The following is a 24,653-nucleotide window of genomic DNA, read 5'->3' as shown; positions in this document are numbered from 1 at the left end:
AACTAATAAAAAGAGTTGGAAAAAAAACAGTAAAAATGTATTTCAAACGCCACCAAATTCTCCAGAATTTGTACAGAAATGTGAGTTTGTGAATGGTGGATGTGCTGGTTTGGGTCTCTGTGGCCGCCTCCAGTGTCTCTTGCTCATACACAGCTGAAATGGTGACAATTCAGCACAGACGATGAAGCCGTAATTATGTAATTTACTGTAGACCTGAATACTGTATTGTGTCGTGTTCAGCAAAAATGAATGATCACAGATTGCAAAAGTAGATGATTGATGGCCCAAAAAATGCAACAATGGTGAACAATGAACTGCAAAGCTTTAAAAAAGCATTACAGACTCATGTAATTAAGACTAATTCATTCATCTCTATTGCCGGAGACCCAGCCCTACTAAATCTCCCTCCGTCATGGAGAGTGTTTGGTGTTGGGTTGTTGGTTGGACATGCAGTTTGCTACCCTCAGACACAACCTGTGGATCCATTTGTATTCCTGCCTGTTTGCCCATGCTGCTAACCAGGCTCACTGCTGTTCATTTGAGGATTTCTCGTGGCGATTGCCAGGCAATTACCCTTGCCTCTCAAGTTAGGCCTGCTTGTGATCCTCTTTATCATTGCACCTAAGGTATTCCATGCGGATAGCACGCCCATGCTGCAGCCTCTCTCCTCCTGTCAGCGGCTCCCACGTGTGTTTTGGTCTTTTCCTTAGTTGCAGTAGCTATACCCCGTTCCGCAACTAGCGTTGGCAGCATAGCTTTGAGTTTGCTGCAATTACTACATTTACAAAGGGGTGCTCCGATGGCGGCACTATTCTGTAATCACCAGCAAAGGCATTTCTCATTGGCCTCTACCTCGCCCCCACTTGCGTTCACCACATTGTGCTCCGATGGCAGCACCAATTTTAGAACACCAACGAAAGGGGGACTCATTTGGCCCCTACTTCGCACTTGTATTCACTACGTGTGCTCCGATTGAGGCACCAATTCCATTACGCCAGCAAAGGGATATCATCTCATCTTCACTGTGTGTGCTCTGATGGCAGCACCATTTCTTCAACACCAACAACGGGGTGTCTCTTTTGGGCCGTTCTCCTGGGCTTTTTTCCTTCGCCCTATCTATACCCGCATGTGTTGTTCACTTCCTGCTACCGTTTCGCTTTGCTTCATTCCACATCTTGATTACGACCACGCTTGTACACTTCAACGAAGAGGTGATTCACCTCTGGGACCATCACGCCTGTTTGTTCACCCTTGTGTGCATCCTCACTTCTCTGGCTGATGCAGCCCGTTCCACATTGTGATGGCGGCACCATGACAACAATCAACAAAGTGTTGAGTCACCTTGGCCCGCCTTCTGGGCCGCATCTCGCCCCTAACTCTAATCCCCTGTGCTTTTTCGTTCTCTGGCTGTTCCAGTTGATTCAGCCTGTTTGCTCAACTTTATGATGTCACCAAGATCATCAGCAGCAATGAAAGGGTGATACATTGGCCTCCTCTGGGCCTCACCTCACCCTTATCGCATCAACGTGTGCTCTTAATTTCCTTTCTGCTAGTGCTCTCAGCCCGTTCTGCTTGCTATGGCAGACCTTCACCTTAGCTCTCTCAGTACCATATAATGGTGGCCTCCTATCTGTAATCTCACACTTCCAAATGATGCTTGTTTGTACTGTGCAGTTGGGCATTACCAACAAAGTACTCTCTCCTCTGTTGAGGCCTTTCACCGGTGAGGAATTCTATCTACCTAAGACTTAAAATCCTATGGCCTTCACCTGCTGCGTCCTCTTTGCATCTCTCCTGCCTATAGGAGGGCCTGACTGGCGGGGAAGCCGTGAAGAGTCTGGTTAGGACATCATCTTCCCCTATCCTTCGGCATCTGTGGCTGCTAGGCTGCCTGGTAAGCTTCTTTGTGCACTGTGCAATTCCTCTGTCTATTTTCTCCCACTTCACCCATGGTGCTCTCCAACTCCCCTATCTACTCTAACTGCTACTCTATTACCCATCCTACCTCCCTCTTGAAGCCTGGAAGGAAAATATTTAAGAAAGCTCTCTTGGTGTGTAACTCAGGCCTGCCCATCGCTGACACATACGTCAATGCTTCCTCCAGACAGACTATCACTGACACCCTTTTTGTCACCCGCTCCCCGGACCTATGGACTCCCCATATGGTCTCAATCGTCTCCCCCCTTCTCTTCTTCGCCCATCAATGGTGGAACCAGATGAGAAGCACTCTTGGCACACTTCCCTTTTTCTCTTTATCAATAATGTCTATCACAATGGCACTGTTATGGCCCCGGGTTCTTAACCCAACCGCCTTCTTGATCATTGTCTTTCGTCTCGCATTAACTGCCTGCCTTCTCTTTCCATTCCTCCTTCACCGTCCACCCTGACCTCTTCATCACCACCAGCAGGCGTACCATACCCTGTACCCCTTCTCTGAAAACATCCAAAGGTGAAAACCAGCTTCACTTAGTTACCCTGATTGCTCGCTCTGCTATTAAACACTCCATCTGTCTCTTTCTTGAAGACTTGCACCTAGACGTCCTCGCCCATACAGCTCTGTCGCTGCTCTTCTTCCTGAGGGCTTTAAGATCCTCTCCTAGCCTAGGCCCAACTGGACTGGAGGTGGAGTGTCCCTGATCTTCCCTGAATGGGTCCCTGCTCGTATCATACCCACTCAATCCTACTCTTCTTTTGAATGCATTGTGTAGAGGAGCAGGTAGACGCATTATGCCTAATTCCTGTCATCCTGCTAGAACAGCAGGACAAGAGACTTGTACGGGACTCCATGTGTTATGCCTATGCCACATCGATATGCACTCCGACAACCGTATCGAATGTACCCTTGCACTGAAGAAGTGGAAGGATGTCGGCACGCACTACTGGATATCGTGTAGTGCTGAGTGAAATCTGACATGGGCAGAGGGATGTCATAAAGAAACTATACGAGGTGTATTAGCTTATTTGACCTAAAACAATTGACCTAATGACCAATTTGGTCGAATTCTGCATGGGTAATTTGGCCTTCTGGGCAATTTGGTCGCATGTTTTGCAAAATAACCATGGAGAGCGGGGTTGTCCACCGCTCCCCATGTTTGATATTTTGGGGGTGCAGGGGTGTCCGCTGCTTCCTTAAATTTGGAGGCTGTGGACAAAAGAAAACGCATGTGCATATAAATTGGGACCCGGACAAATACATTTTTTGGTCAGTTTGCCGCGATTAAAGACATTTCGGTGAAATATACCCAAACCATACGAGGACCTACTGAAACGATATGAAAATACTGAAGAGTAATGATGTAACTGAAGTGATAAGAGAAACGTGTATGAAACGATAAAGTAATCATATATACGAAGAATACTGAAGTAATGTATTTATTTGTTTATTTATATAGAGCACCGAGCCTGGGGCATCTGGGCACATTTATCTTACAGGTACATATGATACATTGTTACAGACAGATTTTAGTGTACAACCGAAGCAATAGTACAGTGAGAGTTAAGTAGAGTCATGCTAATGTTCAAAGTAATTTACAGGTTAATTCTTACATATCGATAGGTAGAGATGAGCAGATTAGGGAAATTCTTAATTCTCTTGCGAGAGAAGCCATGCTTTAGAGTTTTTTTCTGTAAAGGTGGAAGGAGGGTTCTGTTCTTAAGTGGTAGGGTGTTCCACAGTTTAGCAGCTAACACAGCGAAGCTACTGCCTCCAGGTTTCTGACCAACCTGTTAGCGGCTAATACAGGGAAGCTACTGCCTCCAGGTTTCTGACCAACCTGTTGACTAATAAGTGTAAATAAGCAGCAACGCAAGGTAGATGAAATGCATAGAAGCTTGCTATAGAGGAAAATGTAACGTGGCAAGGACGGCCATGATAGTAAAATGGATGCCAGCTGCGCAACGATTCAATTCAGCTACCTCAGAAACAGACCAGTGCTGCAGAGCCCGGAGACGGAGAATTAACTTTGTGTGCAAAACGAATAGGAGTCTGATGGCCTGGGATCAAGGATGCTATTTCAAGGAAAGCACAAAGGGAGGCAGACGGATAAGTCATGGACAAGAGACCTATTTCTCTTAGATTAAAGAAGACAACATTTGCAAGAGCCAAGTATTGGACAATTAACAATGGATAACGATCCTACAAGATGGAGTGAGCAAGTCTCTAGATGCCAAGAGGAGCAATGACACCCAGCATAATTAAATGAAATAGCTGTAAATAGGAGGTTGATATGGACACATTTGCGGTCTCTTCACACATGATCCAGAAGTCGAAAACAAGGGCAATTCATTAAGCTGTGGATGAAGATGGTGATCAGCTTGCACTCCCGTGAATGTCCCAGAACAGAGCAAGCCAGAAGGTCAACTGCAGACTGGGAACCTTGGTTTATGGTCAGATTGATGCGAGATGGACTAATTGGGGAAAGTGGGGAGTAATCTGACGTGACTCAAGCACCTGGGTTTCTTTTTCTTACGTGTGGCTAGCCAAGCCGAAAGTCCAAGGTTGGGTGGGAATGCCAACCACTCAGTGGGTCTATGGGGCAACCTGCTAAACAATATATATATAGACGAATCTGCTGCCATTTTGTACACTATAATAAGCATCCTGTGTATTTAGGGGTAGTTAAAGGCGTGCCTCTCAGATAAGAGACAGCCAATGGAGTACTGTCCCATATGTATTCTATAAGTAGATATGTTCCCCTAACAACACCCCCGGTTGATAGGTTTTACAGTTTGCCACATGGGTTGACGTCTTAGATGACGCATATTGGGATATAAAACCTCTGTGTAATCAAGTTTGTGTGTGCATGCATCAGTCTGATGTCTACCAGTTGACCCTGCTTTTTAAATTGAGAATATTGATAATCCCATCTAGCACAAGAGATGCTTCAAGGTTCTAGAGCACACTCGTCTTCATGCTTCGTGTCTCCCCTTCCCTGTTGCTTACTCTCGCCACCATCTATAGGCCCCCTGGCCTGATCTCCCTTTTCCTTTTTGAATGGGCGGACCTCACCTCTTCTCTCCTGATCTCTACCGCCAAGCTTCTCCTCCTTGGTGACTTTAACATCCACCTTGACTCTCCTGAAGTGGCCACTGTACTCTTCTGTGACCTCTGCAACTCTCTCCTCACCATTCTTCACTACGGTCCGACCCATTCAGCTGGGCACACCTTGGATGCATTCATCTCCGCAGACATCCCTATCTCTAACCCGCTCACTAATCCTCTCTCCTGCTCTGACCCTGCTCTTCTCTCCTCCTACCTGGAGCTCCTGGACTCTCTGGCTGAGCCGCCTTTCGCACAGCCAGCTTCCTTCTCCGTCATTCGACTGATGAAGCGAGTGTCAGTCGCTGCTTTTGCCACCACTTTCATCCCCCCCCTGCTACTCCTGCTATTGACTCACACTGACATTGCCCTCGCTAACCTTCACCTCTCCATCTCAAACACCCTTGATACCCTTGCCCCTGTCACTAGAATCCGCATGATGCCTGCCTCAAAGTGCAAGCTTGTACGATTCTGACTACGCCTCAACGAAACGAAAGTGCAGAGCTGCTGAACGGAAGTGGCAGAGTTCAGGCACATCCACGGACAATCTGGCCTGTCGCATGCTCCAAAGGCAATACCGCTTCTCCGTCCTCTCCAAGAAGAGAGCCAATATCCAAGCCCACATCTCTGGAGCCAGCAAAAATACAGCTGAATTGTTTAAAATCTGCAAGGAACTTGCCAATCCTACTGCAGTCTCCACCTGTCCTCTTCCTTCCCAGTCCCTCTATACTGCACTGGTCTCCCATTTCACAACTAAAACACATGACATCCTGTCACCTCCCTACTACCCCTCCTGCTCTCAGACCTTCCTTGGCCTCCCCCCTCTCGCGCACTCTTTGCCCCTAGCACCGGATGAGATCTCAAAAGGTGTCCGCTCTATGAAAGTCTCCTCCAAACAGGTGCTCTCCTGCTCCTCCTTAACTATCAAGGACAACGTTTCTTCTCTCGCTCCTGCCTCAGCTAATTTCTGTAACCACTACTTTGCCAGTGGCTCCTTCCCTTTACCCCTCAAGCATTCCCTTGTGCACCCTCTCCTAAAAAATAAACTGACTGCTGACCCTTCCTGCACGGCTAACTATCGCCCTATCTTCACTAGCCCCTTCCTGGGCAAACTCTAGAAGTTGGGCATCTCCCAACTGAGCAACCACACCAAATTTGTTGTTTCCATGACCATCTCTCTGGCTTCAGAGCATCCACTGGCACTGAAACTGCTCTCCTGAACACCCGTGAAGACCTGCTCTCTAACCTTGATTCCAACTCTCCTGCCGTCGTCCTCTTTGATTTTTCCTCTGCCTTTGACATAGTCAATCATTCCATCCTCGTAAAACGATACCCTCTGCATAATGGGCTTGGCACTGGACTGGCTGACCTCCTTCCTATCATGAATGTCCTTCTCGAGTGCAACTGGGCACTTTCCTGTCCTCCACCTCGCTCTCTACCTTTTACGTTCCTCAGTGCTCTATCCTATCACTGTGGCTTTTCAACATTTACCTTGCCCTTCTTGCCCACTTGATTTCCTACTTCTCACCTTATTTCCAGTGTTATGCCGGCGACACGCAGCTCTCCTTCAAACTTCCCTCCGCTACCTCCCCTCCCTCATTCCCGATTGCCTGACTGCTATTCAGGCATGGTGCAGTGCTAACAATCTCTTAATGCCAGTAGGACTGAGACACCTACTCCCCGTTTCTCTCTCCCCGGCCACCCTCCTTGGGTCATCTCCACTCACCATCTTGTGAGGCCAAAAACATTGATGTCTTCTTAGACCCCTCTCTCTCATTCTCCCCTCACATCATGGACCTTGCCAAGAAGACACACTTTCAGCTTCACCTCCCTAGAGGCATTCTCTCCTTCCTTACCTTCCCCCAGAAACTCAATGTCTCCAGATCTATGGTCCTCTCTAGGCTTGACTACTGTTACAGCCTCTTCCTTAATTTGCCTCTTTCCTCCCTTTGACCCTTCAACTAAGGCAGAATAGGACTGCAAGACTTACCATCATTGGCCTCAAGCCCAGCGACCGGCTCCCTCCAGCTCTAAAATCTCTCCACTGTCTCCCGGTGGCTGCGAGGATAACATTTAAGACCCTCTGCATCATCCACAAGGCCTTCTGGGGCCTGGAACCCTATTATATCCAACACTCCCTAAATACCACCCTGCTAGAGCCCTTCGGTCCTCTAGCTTCAACTCTCTGCTGATCAGACATTTTTCCAAGCAGAGAGTGGGGGGGTAGATCTCTCTTCGGCAGGTGCCTCTCTCTGGAAAAACATCCCTTAAATTCTGAACACTTCTCAAAACCCTGCTTTTCTCCACCTCTTTCCCACTCGCCCTTCCCTTCTAATTACCCATCTAATCTGCTTGTGCGACTGGCGGCCTGGTCCCTTGAGTCTTACAGGTACTGGGCCTTCTTTGACCAGTGCATACCAGCACTCCCCTTCCCCTTCAGCACTGCCTTTCTGGGCCCACCTCCCTGACTGGCACTCACACTGAGTCTGGTCCTCGCACTTAGTTGGCGGTACACCCCCTTGCACTTAGCCCCCGTGTGGCTCCCCCCAGCACTTGCCCATCTCCTGGGCCCCCCCTTTTTTTGCGCACTTATTGTTTCTGCACTTGCACAATCTGAATGTCACAAGACCTAGTAGGGCAGTTTTTTTTTCCCTCTTCTCGGCCCCCCCCTCCCAATTTGTCTTGTGGCGCCTGGAAACACCATTTGTTGTATAGGTGTCCTTTCTGAGACCTCTTAATTCCCCCTTCCCCCTTCTCCCCTTGTTTCAACACTCTCCTCACCTGAACTGCTCGAGTCGATGCTTTCAGATGGCAGGTTCGTCTGGTTAGGTAGTCCTTCTCCTTTTTAGGTGGTAAATGCCTGTCACGGAAGGAAGCCACAGTGAAAGCTGATGAGACAGCAAACCTGTGGCTCCCTTTCCGGAAGCGAGCCGAAATTCAAGGGAAAAAGCCAAGCTGGCAGAAAAAACCCGTATGTGGCACAAAGATGTACTCTCTCCAACTCCGCGGGAAACCTCTGAAGTGGAATAGCCGGCGAGGAAGAAACTGCAGCAGGAGAAAGTCACTGGCGTGGATGGCGAAGAAATTCAGCAGTACAAGTTGAGCAGGTATGTGTGGTGAGGCCCAGTATCCCGGACGGAACACAGGAAACACAGATCACAGGTAAGTGGAGGATGGGAGGAAGAATCCAAGGCGCCGGAAGACCCAGGAGGAGAGGAGAAAACGAACGGGAGTGGAGGAAAGAACAGACGCCGTGCCTCGAAGAAAGGAGACACGGGGACCGAGAGAAACCAGGAGACAGGTAAGATGCAGCGAAGCTGCGGAGCGAAGGGGCTTCGCACAAGAAGCGAAGCCAGCGAGAGAGGAGGAAAACTGACAGTCAAAGGCGGAGTGTCAGTAGCACAGAAGCGTTAACCCGGAAGCCGTGAAACAATCCAGAGGGGTTGCAACGCAGAGTCCGCTGGGAGAAGGAGGAATAAGTACTCCCGGGGGGCTCCATGCTACAAAAGCTAGAACGGCACCCGGAGCAGTGAAAAAAGAGGAAGGACTACCGCCCTCTACACCCATACCGCAATCGCCAATGCGGAAGAATCCGCCAGTCGCGGCGGATGACAATAGGTGCCTTTCAAATGCTCAATAAATTATTCAATGATTTAACATTCGGTGAACGAGGCCTAGTGATGGGCTAAAACTCAAGTTAGCGGTTAACTTTCGTGATACTGCTCTTAAATTAAGTGTTCATACTTAAAGCTAATTTTGTGTTGTGCAATGTTTCTATAGAGCTCAGTGCACATTACAAATGTTAGAAGGTAAATGTTAATGCAACAAAATATGCAAAATCTCTAATCCTAAAATTGTGTAATATTGTCACGGTTATTGCAATTAGAATTCTCTTGTTTCTCAACTTCACATTAGCAAATTAAATTCTTTAGTATTTAAAATAAAATTGAAATCTCTCTGAATGAAGTTCGATGGTATTGGGAGAAGTCAAACCTGTTTGAAAGCAGGAAGACAATGTTGCATTTCATAAATCGGAGGTTTGCATAAAGTCAGCAGTTTTGTTGTGTGCCCATAACTTTTTGAATGAAAAATCAAGTTTTCCATGTGAAGTACATGTAACGTTACACTTTTTCAATATTGGTTGCAAAATTGCACATAGTTATCGCTGTTTGAACACCACTTTGTGATTTTGTTTTTGTCTTCAGAGTTCTCTTACTGATTTCCTCAAATCAAATATTGTTTCGTGGAGTGACCTGTGTCATATTGCTGAATCGATGGCGAGGGGCTTGGCTTATCTTCATGAGGATATACCCGGTATAAAGGATGGACACAAACCTGCCATTGCTCACAGGTAAATACAAATATGTTGACAGAAAAAGCTTCAAAAGGAAATCCTGATTTGCCAAAAGGGCAAAGGCCTTAAATTTACTAACTTTACATTTCCTAGTTTATAATATTCTCCTCCTCAGTTCACTGCACTCTTAGATACTTCACCATTCCTCTGCCCACCCCTGTCTGACTTGGGGATCCTGAAACACTTTCTTTAAATCTGTTTTTGACATTTTAACGTTTAATCTATTGAACAGGCAGGGGGCCTGATTTACGAATGCATTTTCCAATGGGATTGTGCCATTATAAAAAGCTTTTGGAATTCGGGCCCAGGGTCTTTCAGAACCACACCAGCTTCCTTTTCATTTAGGATAACTCGAAAGGGTGGAGGCTCTACTGTTTGATTCCTCCAATGATGCCTCTTCACCTATGATTTTTTCTTTTCTATTTATCATGTGGATGATGGGTATTGTGCAGTCGGACAAAGGTCACAGACTCTCAAATGGCATGATGGACAATATTTTTATTAAAGTAACACTATCAGGCCTAACTTTCCCCATCACTATGGGTGGTGCCTACCAAGTTACGAAGGTGCTAGTTTGTCAGTCATAAGTGTCCCGAAGAAATAGGTCTGCTGTTCAAAAACTATCCTAACTGACCCTACCACTTATGAAAACTAACTTGGGTCAGGAGAATGACTCCCTTCTCTAGTACCAGTATTTAATGCCAATCAGCCAGTAGTCTTGTGTCTTCTCTGAGGTTTTTCCTGGTCTAGGATGTCCCTTTCGGGGATTCCTTATTAGCTCGATGTTCTTTGCCCCGAGTCTCAGCGTATTCTTGGCAGGCAATCTTACTTGATATTCTTTTTCTCTTGGGTAATAACAGTTCCATTTATCTTGGTCAATTTGTCTTTGTCTGTATTTGTATTTATTAGTCTTATATAGCGCTTTATACCAAAGCGCTGTACAGTTACAACAGGGTACATTTAACATAACAAAAACTGTAACAACAGAAGCAAATTACAAACATGAATCAGTCACCAAAAACAGTATGTAGAGCAATTATTCAATGAGGGGAAAGGGGAGAGGAGGGGGAGGGCTAGAAGGAAGAGGGATGGAAAGTTAGGAGGGAGGATTGGGAGGGGGAAAGTGGGGGGAGAGGTTAAGGGGGGTAGAAGGGAAAGGGGTAGGAGAGGGGAGTGAGAGGAGGGGGTTGCCATGACTGGGAATGGAGAAGGAGAGATTTGAGTGCCGTGCAGAAAGAGGAAAAAGTAGGAGTAGAGCGGATAGAAAGAGGCAAGGCGTTCCAGTGCAGGGGGGCCAGGAGTTGGAAGGAGCGGAAACAGGAGGGGGCACAAGGGGAGGGAGGAACAGTGAGGAGGAAGTGGTCAGCGGAACGAAGGGGACAGGAGGGTGAGAAGGGAAGAGAGATAAGGGGGAGCAAGATCGTCGAGAGATTTGAAGACCAGGCAGAGGAAGTGAAATTTAAGTTGAGAATGAAAGGGGAGCCAGCCAAGGGAGGGGGAAGGGAGTTGGAAGGGAGGCAAACTACTTTAGTTTTGTCAGATTTAAGGGAAAGAAAGCGAGAAGCCATCCAGTTTTTAATAGCAGTGAGACAGGAGGAAAGTTTAAGGTGGAGGTCAGGAGAGAAGGAAGAGAAGGAAAGAAAGAGCTGCGTGTCATCGGCATAGAAATGGTGAGAGATGACAAAAGAGGAAATCACAGGGGCAAGGAGGGAGGTGTAGAGTGAGAATAGGAAAGGACCAAGCACAGAGCCTAGGGGAACTCCGTATTCAAGAGGGTGGGAGGGAGAGGAGCGGCCTCCACAGGAAGCAGTAAAAGAGCGGGGGGAGAGGTAAGAGGAAGGCCTGTTGAGTACAGAGCCTTTGAAACCAAAGGAGGAGAGAGTGTTGAGAAGAAGGGGGTGATCAACAGTGTCGAAGGCAGCCGAGAGATCAAGAAGAATAAGGACAGAGGATTGCTTAGCGTTTTGGGCAGAGAGGAGGGAGTTAAGGATGTAAGTGAGGGCAGTTTCAGGAGAGTGTTTGGGGCGAAATCCAGATTGAGAGGGGGGATGGAGAGAGAGAGATTAGTGACAAAGGATGAGAGCTGCAAGTAGGCAAGGCGCTCAAGAAATTTAGAGAGGAAAGGGAGAAGTGAGATAGGGCGGAGGTTTGAGGTGAGCAGGGGATCAGCGGTAGGTTTCTTCAGAATCAGAATGATAGTGGCATGCTTGAAAGCAGAGGGGAAGGAGGCCGAGGAAAGGCAGATATTGGAGAAGGAGGTTAGGTAGGGAATAATTAGAGGGACGATTTTAGGAATAAGAAGGGAGGGGACGGGGTCAGACGGGGCAGATGAGGGATGGGCTTTGGAGAGGAGGATAGAAACGTCATGGGGACACTGGGGAGAATTCAGTCATGCAAGTAGAGGGTGATGAAGGGGGAGAGGGGAGAGTGAAGAGGAATTGATTTTTTGTCGAAGTTCAAGAATCTTTGAGGAGAAGAAGTTTGCGAAGTCAGAGGGAGAGAGGGTGGAGGAGGTTGAGGGATCAGGGGTTGGGGAGAGGGAAGACAAGAGAGAGTTTGGAAGATACGACGGAGGTGGGAAGTTTGGGAATGAAGAAGGTTTGAGTAGTAAGAGCATTCTGCTGAGGTGAGACAGGAGACATAGAGGGAGTGATAAGAGAAGTAGGAGGATTGGTTGGAAAGTGATGGAGATTTGAGCCAGAGTCTCTCGAGACGTCGGAGGAGACGTTGCATGGTGAGGAGTTGAGGGGAAAGCCAAGATTCAGACGGTTTCTGGGTTGGACGGAAGAAGGAAATGGGGTGGAGGAGATCAAGAGAGGAGGAGATAGAAGAGGAAAGAGCAGAAAGTGCATCATTGGCTGATAGAGAGGAGAAGTCGCGGAGAGGGGGGAGAGAAGAGCAGGTTTAAAAAAAAAAGGGAGGGATCAAAGTTACAAAGGTCACAACATGAGAACATAGAAGGGGAAGGTTTATGGGACGAAGGAAGATGGAGGGGGGTAAGAGAAGGAGAGTAAAGCATGATCAGAGAGGTGCAGAGGAAGTGTAGAGACAGAAGAAGAGGGATAGGAAGAGTTAAAGATAAGGTCAAGAGTGGACCCAGAGGAGTGAGTAGGAGAGGAAGGAAGAGGGGAAAGAAGGTAGGAATCGAGGATGGACGATAGGGGAGAGGAGTGAGGGGAATAAGGGAAGTGAAGATTAAAATCGCCTAGAACAGTAAGGGGGAGGGAGACGGAGAGATAAGAGAAAGGAGGTGATCGAGGTTTTCATAGAAGGTAGAGAGGGCGATATATCATTAGAAAGGAGATGGGGTGAGGAGAAGGATTTGTAAAGAAACTTGAATGAGGGGAAAGAAGGAAGGGAAGGAAAGAAGGGAGAGGAAAGGTATTTGGGGTTGAAGAGGAGGCCAATACCTCCGCCATGAACAGTGGCGCGAGGGATGTGAGAGAAGGAGGAAGAAGAGATGGTTAGGGAGGCAGGGACTGAAGTGTTGTGAGGAGGGACCCAGGTTTCAGTGAGACAGAGGAAATGAAGGTTGAGACGGAGGAACATGTCAAGAACAGCTGCGGTCTTGTTGCAGAGGGATCTAGCGTTCCAGAGAGCAATGTTGATGAGGGAGGAGGGTTGGATAGTGGGGGGGGGTAGAGAAGGTTAGAGCAGTGAGAGAGGGAGGGCACAGTAGAGGAAGGGTGGCTCAGTTACCTAGTGCCTCTGAACTCTTGTTCATCTCTTCCTTTCTTACTATTATCTTTGTCTTGTACAGAATGAGGAGTTATCGCCCTTTTCCTACGGTATTTTTATGCATTGTTTTTTTTCTCACACAGTACAGCTTTTCAGCAATCCTTTCTCGTTACTCACAACCTTTGTAGCTACTTTGTTTCAAAGTAAACTTTGTTTCATAGCTTCTACTGTGACCAGTAAACTCTGTTATGATTCCCTTGAATCCTCTCGCGCTTCCCTTTCTCTTTGTTCTTGAAGGGCAACGTATTTGGAAGCAGCCTTCCGCAGGAGCGATTTTCTCTTGAGCAGCCGACTCCACTTCTTCAGCGTCGGTCTCCTCTCGTTCTTACATTTCGTCACGTTGTTGCAGTGTTTGGCTGCTCGCCTGCACACACTGTGACCTTCTCCTGCCGGTAGTATCAGCAACGTTATGCGGACCAGCTATCCACCATGTATTTCCCTCCGTGGTCTCGCCACCATCTCTTCCTGGGATTTTGCTCTGTGAGGATCTCGTGCTGCGAGGCTGCCACAAGACTGGCATTCCATTCTGCAGTCTCCAGCGAGTTTAAAACTCGTGCCCTTCCTGGTTTACGTCGGCTCCAGGTGTTGCGCAGGATGGGGACACCCCCAGCTTGCGTATGCATTCATCTCCCCCTTCCTTGTCTTCTTGATCACCATCCTTTGAACTTTTTAACGTCCTCGTCCCCTGTGAATGGGGCGTTCTGAATGAAAGGGACATGGCCTTTTGCATAAGATAACGATATCCATTAGGAGTTTCTTCGTCCCAGTTCTGATACTTTATGGTTTCTGACATTTTGAAACATGCCATGTAGGCTATAGTATGTAACTTAGGGTAGTTCCTCATGCAAACGGGAGCCCTTGTCCCCTCAGGGGGGAGGCTCTCCTGGTGAGGTTTCACTTGCCTCTACCCCTAAGGAAGGTATTGCGGCGCAGGCTCACCTCCCTATTCTCACAGGGGAGGGGGGGGGGATTCCCCCTGGGGAGAATGGACAAATTCCCTTGATTTGTCAGTATTAAAACTCTGGCCTATGTTTATTTAGTCTTTTCACAATTTTCATAAATCGTTTTCTACTGCTTCGTTTATTTATATTTTAAGGAATCCTGTTATATTTGTGTCACCTCAAAAGATAGTTTGTGCCAAGTTTCTCGAGATTGGTTTTGTAATGGGAAAAGCTTGTGGAACCTTAGCCCCATTTTCACCTCATACCAGGTTGTTAATCCCTTTGGCGATGATGCCCAGATCATGTTGTTCTTCACACCTGAAATCTTGTCTATAACTGCCTCAGCCATCCACCACTGCATAGCCCTTGTTGTCTTAGGCTCAACTCATGCAAAAAGGATGTAATTTACCTCCCTATGCACAATGCTCCTCACACTCATCCCTCTTTCATATGCTGATTCATTCACTTTCTCTCCCCATTCCCCAAGACTGTAAACATTGCTGTTTTCTGACAGCGATCTCGGGCTCCATTACTTTATACCATGGGTTGCCATGGCATCCAGACCTATTGAACATCAGAAAGATACACTAACTCACCCATCGCTCAACCAAATCTTTACTCCCCCTGCACACATTCACTCTAAAACTTCTTTCCTCCTCTACGGGCTCTCATGCAACATCACTTCCTCCTAAGATTCCTGTTTGTAGTCATTTAAGTGCATTCACACACAAGCCCCCTCAACTGGTGAACCTAATTTCACTGTTAGGAAAGCTTTTCTTTTTGCAACTTTCCCTCCATAGTTTTTTATGGGACACCCTTTCTTTTTGCCTGTTTTGAACTCTGTCCTGACTTTTTGAGCCAAGTAAATCCTGCTTTTTCTTCCGGTGCCTGATTTGCTCATTCTTATGGGGAAACGGACTAGTCACTAAGATTGTCAGTACTGAGAAGACTGTCTCTTTATGAATTCTTGTATTGTTACAATTGCACACATCACCTTACATTGGAGTACAGTTATGAACATTTGTATCCGTATATCTTTTTATGTAATGGCTTTTTTGTTACTTTTACAATTCGCCAGGACAAGCTAGTGGCAGCACTGGTATTTTTACTGTTTTTGTATTTTTACTCGTGCACTTTTGCATTTACTGAAGCTACTGAAGCTGACTAGCAACCTAAAATGCCGTTCCACGGGCAGGGGATTCCGCGTGTTCTTTGGCCTTCTTCCTGCCATCTCGGGTCAGAAAATGCCTTATATGAAAATCTTTCTCAGGGACAGCTGTAGCTTTTGCGGGCTAAGGGGCGTATGTGTGTGTGCCAGTATTTTCTTTTGTAATTTATTTTTATTTTTTTGCAACATTCCCACCATAGTTTCCTGTGGTACCCCATTCTTTTTGAAGGGATGCAAGTCCTTCAGCTTCACTTCTCTTTCCTTTTGCTCACTTGTTATGGGGGAGCTGATCAGTCCTTCAGACTATCAGCACTGGGAAACATTGTTTCCCTTTTCAATTCTTGTATTTTGAACATTGAACCTTACAATGCAGTGCCATCTATTCCAGTTAATGCCTTACTTGGCAAGTCACCATATGTTAACTACAGTCTGCCATGTCCAGTTCCTGCCATGATATGCGCAAGGCAATCTCAAATGCCCTATTGATGCCATTCAGGGACAGGTAATGCCTTGCATGGTTTGTTACATGTATGCACCACCCCACTTTATGTTGTGGGATGCATTGACTCACTAGGCACTGCCCTGCGACATCACTGTGTGCTGGTGGCACCAGAACCAACAAAATGGCCGCAAAAAGCCCTATGCACGCTAAACCTCCGAGAATTGCGCTGTGAAACCAGAAAGTTGGCTGCCAATCTACTTTGCCTGTGTCATTGGTGGAACAGGAGACCACACTGCCGAAACCTGAGGGTATAGACCAAGGCCGTTAAGCCAGCGGTGCGGGCTGCACTCCCAATCACCACAACGTGGTGTGTCTATTCTGTGTTGTTTGATCAAGAGAAATGACCAGTTTTCATCAAATTGTTGCAAAGTATGGCTGTTTATTCTTAGTTTAATATTTAGCAATTGTACATCTTAGTGAAAGCAGATGTGCAGGGTGAGCTCAAAAATGGCCAATGCATTTCGGAAACTGAATTCCTTCGTCAGGGCCAGCTCATACTCAAATTATTGAGATCCGAATGTCGGAAATAAACAAACAAATCTATTACCCGCAATTCATAACATATAAACAGTAGTTAAGTAAAACTACAACATTCGTCAGGTTAATTCGCCAAAAAAATGTGTAAAAAAACAAGCAAACAAAGCAATCAGCAAGTACATTATCATGGTTGCAGCATTCCAATATACTGCGTGTAAGTACCCCGTATTCAAAAAGCATAAATGTCCAAAATCGATAACCCAAAACGTGATCGATTATATGTATGTAAAGACATAAACACATACCAATATCGTATATGATGGTAAAAAAAAGCAAATGCATACGTGCAAAGCCGTAACATTTGTGTAGTTGGATTGGCATATTGTTAAATCACCATGATGATGAAGCACCAGAACGAATAGTAAAGAGAGGAGAGGTAGAAGATAAAACGAAGAAAAAACAATGAGCTATTTCTTTCTCTACGGTTTAGTGAAATCATTCAAATGATAATACACTAACATTGCCGTAAAAACAGCATAAATTCAAATCTTGAAGTCGTCACGGTAATGATTCCTGAAAAGCGTTGCTATCCACGTGCAGACTCAGTCTGAAAGAGACATGCACCGTGGTGATTAGCTCACTGATACGTAATATGTTTGCAGAGCAAAAGTGTCTCTAAATGCTATTGTGCAGTGTCCAGAAAGGGAAAGTATCTTACCCAGCAACGGCAGGCGACTGAATCCACGGGGGAAGCCACAAAGGCGCGCCGTGCGCATGCCTAATACTTATACTAGTTTACCCTAGGTTGCTAAGGAAATGTCAAAAGCCGTAGTGAATGCGGCGACCATAGTAGAGAGGCTACTAATGAACATAGTGAGTATAAAGGAACCAGCGTTATGGTGCGTGCTGTTAGCGTCAATACTGTAGTACACCAGCTCAAACTAAAAAAGTCATTAAGAATGTAAAGACAGTACTATCAACAGCTCGAAATAAAGCGCTGCTCAGTTTACTCATATAATATAGTAAATGATGTTTAATGGTGAAGGATAGCAACGTATTGAGAATTAGTAAAAAAGTGCTCTTAATAAGATAGTCCGAAAGCCGGATAGGGGGGGGGGGACCTGTCATTGGGCTGCCCACAGAGTACAAATGGAAACTTCATGAAAGGCAGTGCTTTATTGCAAGGAAACCCAGAAGTGCTCTGAAATCCGTTTTCCTTGGTTGCTGAAATTACAAAATAATGTTTCCCAAACATCATAAAAGAGCGGTCATCCTTGCTGGGTGTTACCTGTCACTTTATTTAAAGAATCCACATAAGCACACAATGTCAGGAGAAGCAGAATTCATCATAGAATATCCACATTAAAAAGTGTGCTTGTCTGTGAAAAATCTGCAAATTATGGGCGCAGTACCGTCGGCCGCCTGTATGAAAGCTGTCATTTAATTACACTGGCAGTTAAAACTTGTGCAAGAAAATCAAATGGTTGAAATTAAGTGACTTGCCATCAAAAGCAATATAGGTTGCCACTATTCAATCTCTATGTTTAAAAAGACTGGAATTAGAGATCTGTTTGCCTATTGTTGAAAATGTAAGTTTATTTTATCAAAGACAATTTTAAACAAAGTGAGTTAAAGTAACCTCTGATGCCAGCCACAGAGTTTCAAAGCAAATTCCACAGCGTGCCCCAAACAAAAGGTGCCTTCCTTCTGCTTTCTGCCCCAGGAACTCTGTCAGATGTTAATGAAAAGGGGAGGGGATTTTGCTCTGCTGCCCCCGAGAGAGACAACGGACTCCCTTGGCCGAAAGGAAAATGCAGATGCGAGTGTCAACAGAAACCTCTGCCAGAAAGGGGCAGGGATTGCTCTTGACCCACCAAAACTTTGGAGGCAGGACAGACAGCTATGTGTATTCTTAAAGCACAAGAAAGTATATTTTTGTAAGAGACTGACGGAGTACTGTGCAAAATTGCAACAATTTGTACAATACAGCATTGTAATATGAAAATGCTGGTCACGTTTTGAAACTACTCAGAACTCTGTGCTCTGTTCAGGGACAAGACTACAGAATTTGTGGTTTTGTAGTAATTGCGGTGATGCCAGAAACATGAAACTTCACATGATTATGCCCAGATGTCATGTGCACATATGTGTAACAATGTGGACAAATCTGACATGGGTAACAGACCAAAAGTGCAAAAAATTGCCAAATCTAGACCCAAGCTCTCACTGAGACGGGGCTGGGAGGAATACTTGCTCCACCAAATCTGTGATATCAATATGCTGTTGCTAGCAAGTTTGTAAAATTGTAAATCTGTCTTGTATGAAAAATAGATTTCATGTGCAGAAACAAAGGGGAGGTACTCCCTGGATTACAAAATACAGCGTCATCATGACACCATGTTTCCTTCTCAAATTAGGGGCGAGGAAAGACCCTAACCAATAGAATCCCTAGGGGTGTGCCTAGTATAATTCAGCCTGCCCACCCCTTTAGAAAATACATACATAGAGATTGCTTAGGACCTAGAGGCAGGCAGATTCACCCATCAACTGATTGCTGGCGGAGCACTTTGCAAGAGAAATCCATATCCAAGACTCCAGACTCCAGAACTTTGAAAGCAGAAAGGCCCATTTCCAAAGCTGAACCCTTCTCAGCTTGGCCTTTTAAAATCCTGAAACCAGATTTTACCCCAGACCTCCAAGGGGAACAGAAAAAAGAACAGCCTGGCTGAGCTGTGCTACTTTCTTGCTCCACACTATTGTCAGAATCCAAAGATCCAATCCAGTAGAGCTGTGACCAGATGGCTGCGAACCAGAACCAACCCGTTGGATCCAGTCCAATTCCGCCGTTCAGTGTCCAGAGTGCCGTGCTGAGTGCAGAACCAGAGCGCCTTGAGTCCAGTCCAGTGTGCTAGCAGATTCCAGTCCAGAAATCTTTGACCAGATCCCTGACGGGTCCATTCCAACCAGTAGTAGTGAGTATCCATAGCATAGGATTGTCTCTAGCATATGTATTATCCATAAGTCATCCCTATCCAAATCCACTCTTACATCCAGAACTGCATTGTAGAAAATCTGTTGTCTTACCTAAATCTTTCTCTCATTCCTATAGTCCTTTATTAATAGTAGTGTTAAAATCATCTTTGCGCTAATATATTTGCTGAAGAAAGGCAAGCATCTCGGCGGGCCAAAGCCTGAGCCTGATCTGGTGGCTGTGCCGTTGGTAGTTTGTATCTTCCTAGTCTCCCCTAGCGTAAGGAAACCTTGTTTAAGTTTAAAAAAGCGCACAATTCTTTTACAATTTGCCAATTTTGACTCTTTCTAAAAAAAAAATCGACCTCTACAAAAACCTTCATAACTTACGTGTATGCTAGAAATGAAATTTAAGTGTCAAATTGAAACTAACATCCTCGGCTTTCCAACAAACCCTTCTAGTTATTCCGCAATCGCGCTTACCGCGCGGGGAAAAGTTTGCCGCAGATTTTTTGTCTGGCTCAAATCTATCACGTGTGAAACAGCTGTACATTGCATCTGACCTCAAAATTAAGTTTTTAACCTGCTAGTTACTCAATATTCATTGATAGCGTTTATCTGAAGCAATACAAAGCGGCTCCCACTAGTATTGAATCCATTTTAGTGAATAAAATCCATTTTCAGTGTTTTCCCATTCATTTAAAGCCACATTCAAAACCATTTTGACAAGTTGCAATCATTCCTGTTTTTCGCTGTGTTTGTTGGGGGAAATTGGGATTGATACTGTATTTGTTGTGCGTATTCCTGAAACCTGTCTTCTCTCCTTCCATCTCTTTATACTGCATATTGGGGGGATTGAGTAGTGTGCAGGGGGAAAGAGTGATCATTTTGATTGAACCCACACAAAGTTTTATTTATATGCTGCATTATTTTTCCTATCATTACTCCGTGTGATTAAAGAGAGTTGTTGTGTCATCACCCCATTGGTGATCATTGTATAAACCATTAAATAGTGTGATATATATATATATTGTGAAATGCATCAAATAAATCCTTTTAACTTTGCAAAACAGCCTGCTTCCTGGTACAGTGTGACAGGGGGGGGGGGGGGAGGTTCAAAGAGAGGGGCGTGATATAAGGGTATATATCATTCAGAAATAAAAGAATTTATAGACATAATAAATAATTACGGGTTCCAGCTGTGCATCATACGCTAGGCATTGACTTAGGTGGAGTGCCGGGTTGAAATCACTTAGTGTTTTCCTTCTCCTTTTCTCTTTCCCCATCATTCTCTCTCATTGCCTTGCTTTCTCTGGTCTTTGTTTTTTATGCCACCTCTCGCGTTTCTATTCCTATCAGTTGTCACTTTCCCTCTATCTGCATCTCCTCTTGTCCCACTATTTTGTTTTTCTTGCCAAGCATTGAAGTGTGGGTAGCATGGCGCCCCCTAATACTTAGTTTGTACTGCGATCTGCAGTGACCTACTCCAGCATCTAGAACAGAGGCAGCTGCTCGAAATATAAAAAGGGGAGATAGTTCAGCTGCTTGGACAGCAGTGTCTTTAAAACTGAAAGGAGTGGCACATGGGAAGTGGCTTCTAGTATATCCGAGTTGGGTTGGAAAATCTACCTTAGGTGCATACAGATGCTTATTTTTTCCACGTGTGGATCATCCTTGGTCCAACAGTAGCACATACTATTGCTCAATGCAGGAAAGGAGCTTTCCCAAGTTACTGGTTGTAGATATAAAATGTATTGCGGAAGTGGTGGTCTGACCAATATTCTGTGTTCCCGGACTGTCGAGTTTTGAAAAATTCAACTTATAGCTGTGTTTTGGCCCTTTAACTGCTTTGTAGTGCAGCCACAGGAAGAGGTGGGCTTTCCTTCTAAAACCCAGATACAGCGCGGAGCGGAAGAGGGTGCAGAATTTGTGGTCTGCCGTGATTCACGGGAGTCCCCGTGTCCTTGACTCTATTCCTAAAAAGTCAAGATTGCAGCAAGCCCTGTGACCTCGTTGCGCAGATGGGAATAATGTAAAACTGAAAATCATTGAGTTAACGGTGAGCGCAAAGTGGGTCTTGTTTTTTACCACTGTTTTCATTGCTCGTTGATTGTCTATTGCAACAAAACTGTATCCCACGAATACGCGGTGACGAGCAAAGGGGTGCCAATTAAAAAACATTGAATCAAAGAGTTGGCAAATGTATCGGAAATAACACGTGAGCGTCATGGTAAAGATAGAGCGTTATTATCCGTGTGTTGGCAACATAGTCGAGAAAAAATCAAGTTAACATTCTGCAACTCGTCTGACATGAATAATGTATACAATCTGAGGCAATCCCAAGGCCATTGAAATTGATTTGACCTGGCCGGAAGTAGGGTAGGGTGGAAAACGAGGCACACATGTTAAAATAATCAAGTGCAGAAAATAAGAAAAAAACTTGGATGAAGAGCTAAATGCAACCTCAAGCCCTTTACTAATTAAAAAAAGATCGAAACATACCTTTGACAATGGCTATGAATATATGCCGTCTGCAATTGCAATGAAAAATCAGAGTTCTTTTCAAATGGACAAAGTTGTAGCTTGGGGGATTCTGAGAATTATGAACTGACCAACTCTGCACTTGTTATGTAGCTTAGCCCCGCAAATGTGCTGCTCGAACAGCCCATAAGGGAGCTTATTATGATCCCAATCGGTATTACATTGGCGCAAATAGCTATGCAAGAATAATTGGTACAGCCGCCCAGATTCACTGCAGTGAACGAACCCAATAATGTATCACCATTGATATTGATTCAACCAATTGACCATTTGAAAGGTCCAACTGAAACCACTTTAACGGCTCTGAACTTTGTTTTGAACTCATTGGTTTCTGAACTGCTTAAGGAAGCAGTCCAGGTGAGCTCTGGAATCCTCCTGGAACTTACAAAAGGGGTTAAGTGCTGCGACTTGTCACTTGTGGGCCTTAAATCTCTGATATCCACAATAGTTACAGATAGTCTGGGCCATTTACAGGCTAAGCGCTAAGACAACATGCAACTCTCTTGAATGACTTGCAGGAAAAGTCATTAACGGCAAATAACCACCTTGCAACGTCGAGGCAAATCTGGGTAATTTGACAAAAGGCAATCACTTGAATAATATACTGCTTGATGTGGGCTTAGATCCACTCAAAGAAGGCCATGACAAACACCTTTGATGACAGCCACCTCTCTCAATCCATAATGGAAGAGTTTATAAGATAGCCCAGATACCCAGTGATCTTGGATCGAAGGAGGACAGTGGAGAAAGAGGAAAGATGATTGCACCATCCAGAAGTGTGCCTGAATTTCCAAAACATGAGCGGAATAGGAAATGCCAGTAAGCAAATGAGAAGGGCTGAAATAATTGTCAACAACAAGAGCCAAAAACAAAAAATCAAAAGTTGCATAAAAAGTCAAAAAGGGAACCAAATTGAAATTTCTTTGCGCACCAAACAAGGCAAAAAATGATTGGGACACAGATTTAAGAAAATATCCAAATAACTTTAAAAGATGTGGAACAACAAACATAGAAGCAAGTGATGCAGAGTCAAATTGTTATTTCTTCAAACAACATGGAACAGCCCTCGACAAGTAATACCTTACCCTTGCAAGCAAAAGCTAAATCGCCAAAAGGCACAGGGGAATACAGACTGAAAAACCTTCAGTGCCGGTCCAATGGTAGCCAATATTCTATTGTGGAAAAATCATTCAAAAGCTACAAATACAAATAAACTGACAGCAACAGTCCACTCACAGAATGATTGTATACATTTGGAGGATGGTACATCAGGAAACGTGGCTGAGAGTAAAATAGATGGCTAGATGACTTTTCAATAGCAGAGTCAGAAGCCAGTTTCACTTATTTCCACTGGTATGAGGAAATCAGTCGAGAGTCGGATGGAGTAATGATTAAATGTGAACATTAGTCAACCATTTTCCTTCCCATGAGTTTGGTTACAGCAACTTGAAGCTGGAGAGACGCATAAAGTTTTGAACAGAAGCTCAATACTGCAAGCTAAGGAAATTCCTGATGTCTACCTTCTTTCAACATACAATATCGGCTATATCCATTTGCCCGACAACCATCACACAAACATTGTGTAAGTTGCTTTGAAAACACGTATGGGGGATAGTTACCGGTGCCCCGATCTCCTCCATTGTAAGGTTTGTGAAGAACTTTGATTTATATTCCATTCCATTGCTTTTTAAACGTTTGTTGAAAAAGCTGTTCTAGAAGCTATAAAAAGTATTTTACCCAACTGTAAATCACTTTTGAAAGACAATCTTCACACCCTCTGGAACATTTCCTGACTTAGTTAGGGCTTCTATTCCTGTGGACTGGTTGGTTATACAATTGCCTAATTACTTACCTTCCCTTTCAGGTGTTATAGTGAATTGTATGCATTGTTTTAACCAACGGTGACTGTATATATGTTTTTTTTTTTTTTAACTTTGTTTATTTTTGAACAAGGCAGGATGACAATTACACAACCACTTGCAACATCGTTAAAGCATTTTAAGCATGTTAACCCCCAGACTCTTTCCCGTGCACCCTCCCTCCCTCTCCCCCCAGGTCTGGGCACCCCCTCCGGGGCCGTCTGTCCCGCACCCGGCCACTATGTGTCCCTTTCGGGGTTTTCTTGGTCTTTCAGGGTCCAGCGAGCGTTAATGGGTTTATAGGTCAAGGCTGGGAATCGCAGGTCATATTCCAGAACTGGGGCCCAGATGTTCTGAAATCTGTGTAGGGCACCCGCCTTTGCCGCCGTTACCTTTTCCGCCACCAGTATGTCCCAAAATTTTGTCTACCACTGGTCCATCAGGGGGCCTTCTGGGGCCTTCCAGGCGCGGGCCAGGGTTGTTTTCCGGGCTAGTAGGCACTGGGTCAGCAAAGGACGGGCTCCGGCTCCAGCGGGATCGCTGACCCAGTGATTTGCGCAATGGTCTCTAGGCATGTCTTCCAGAATTGCTGAATCCGTGGACATGTCCACCACATGTGGAAAAAAGGGCCTGGCAGGCCACACCCTCTCCAGCAGAGATAGTCCACTTGGGGATTCATATGATGAAGTCTGAGGGGCGGGTAATACCACCGTAGCATGATTTTATAGGCGCTTTCCCTGTTTGTGATGCAGGTGGACGAGGTGTGCGTCCGGGTCCAGATGTTCACCCATGTCCGGTCTTCTATCGGGTGACCCAGGTCCGCTTCCCATTGGGCCATGCAGCGCGTTCTCGTGCTCAGGAAGTCCCCCAAAATTCGCCTGCATAGGGTAGAAATCTTCCCGCTGGCCGGGAGGTCCCTGAGTGTCAGTTCCCGGGCGGTGGGGGGGGCGTGTTGCTGCCTGCAGAGTTTGGGGGGGTGTGCACCAGTGACGCAGTTGAATATAAGTGTATCTGTATCTTTCCTGGAGTTGGAATTTTTCTTTACATTGCTCGAATGTCAGGGGT

The 24,653-nt window shown here is 45.4% G+C and overlaps 1 protein-coding gene across 3 annotated transcripts in view; it reads left to right on the top strand.

Moving 5' to 3' along the window:
* The window catches only part of ACVR2A (activin A receptor type 2A), an 853,417-nt gene that overhangs the window by 608,874 nt on the left and 219,890 nt on the right, over positions 1-24,653 (top strand). For all 3 annotated transcript variants that reach the window (XM_069616514.1, XM_069616513.1, XM_069616515.1), the window contains one exon: positions 9,244-9,389. In XM_069616514.1, coding sequence (XP_069472615.1) covers positions 9,244-9,389 — 146 coding nt within the window. The remainder of the gene's footprint in view (positions 1-9,243; positions 9,390-24,653) is intronic.

Source organism: Ambystoma mexicanum, chromosome 9, assembly GCF_040938575.1.
Source record: "Ambystoma mexicanum isolate Mex_15411 chromosome 9, UKY_AmexF1_1, whole genome shotgun sequence".
NCBI lineage: Eukaryota > Metazoa > Chordata > Amphibia > Caudata > Ambystomatidae > Ambystoma > Ambystoma mexicanum.
This window is presented reverse-complemented; position numbering and strand designations above follow the sequence as displayed.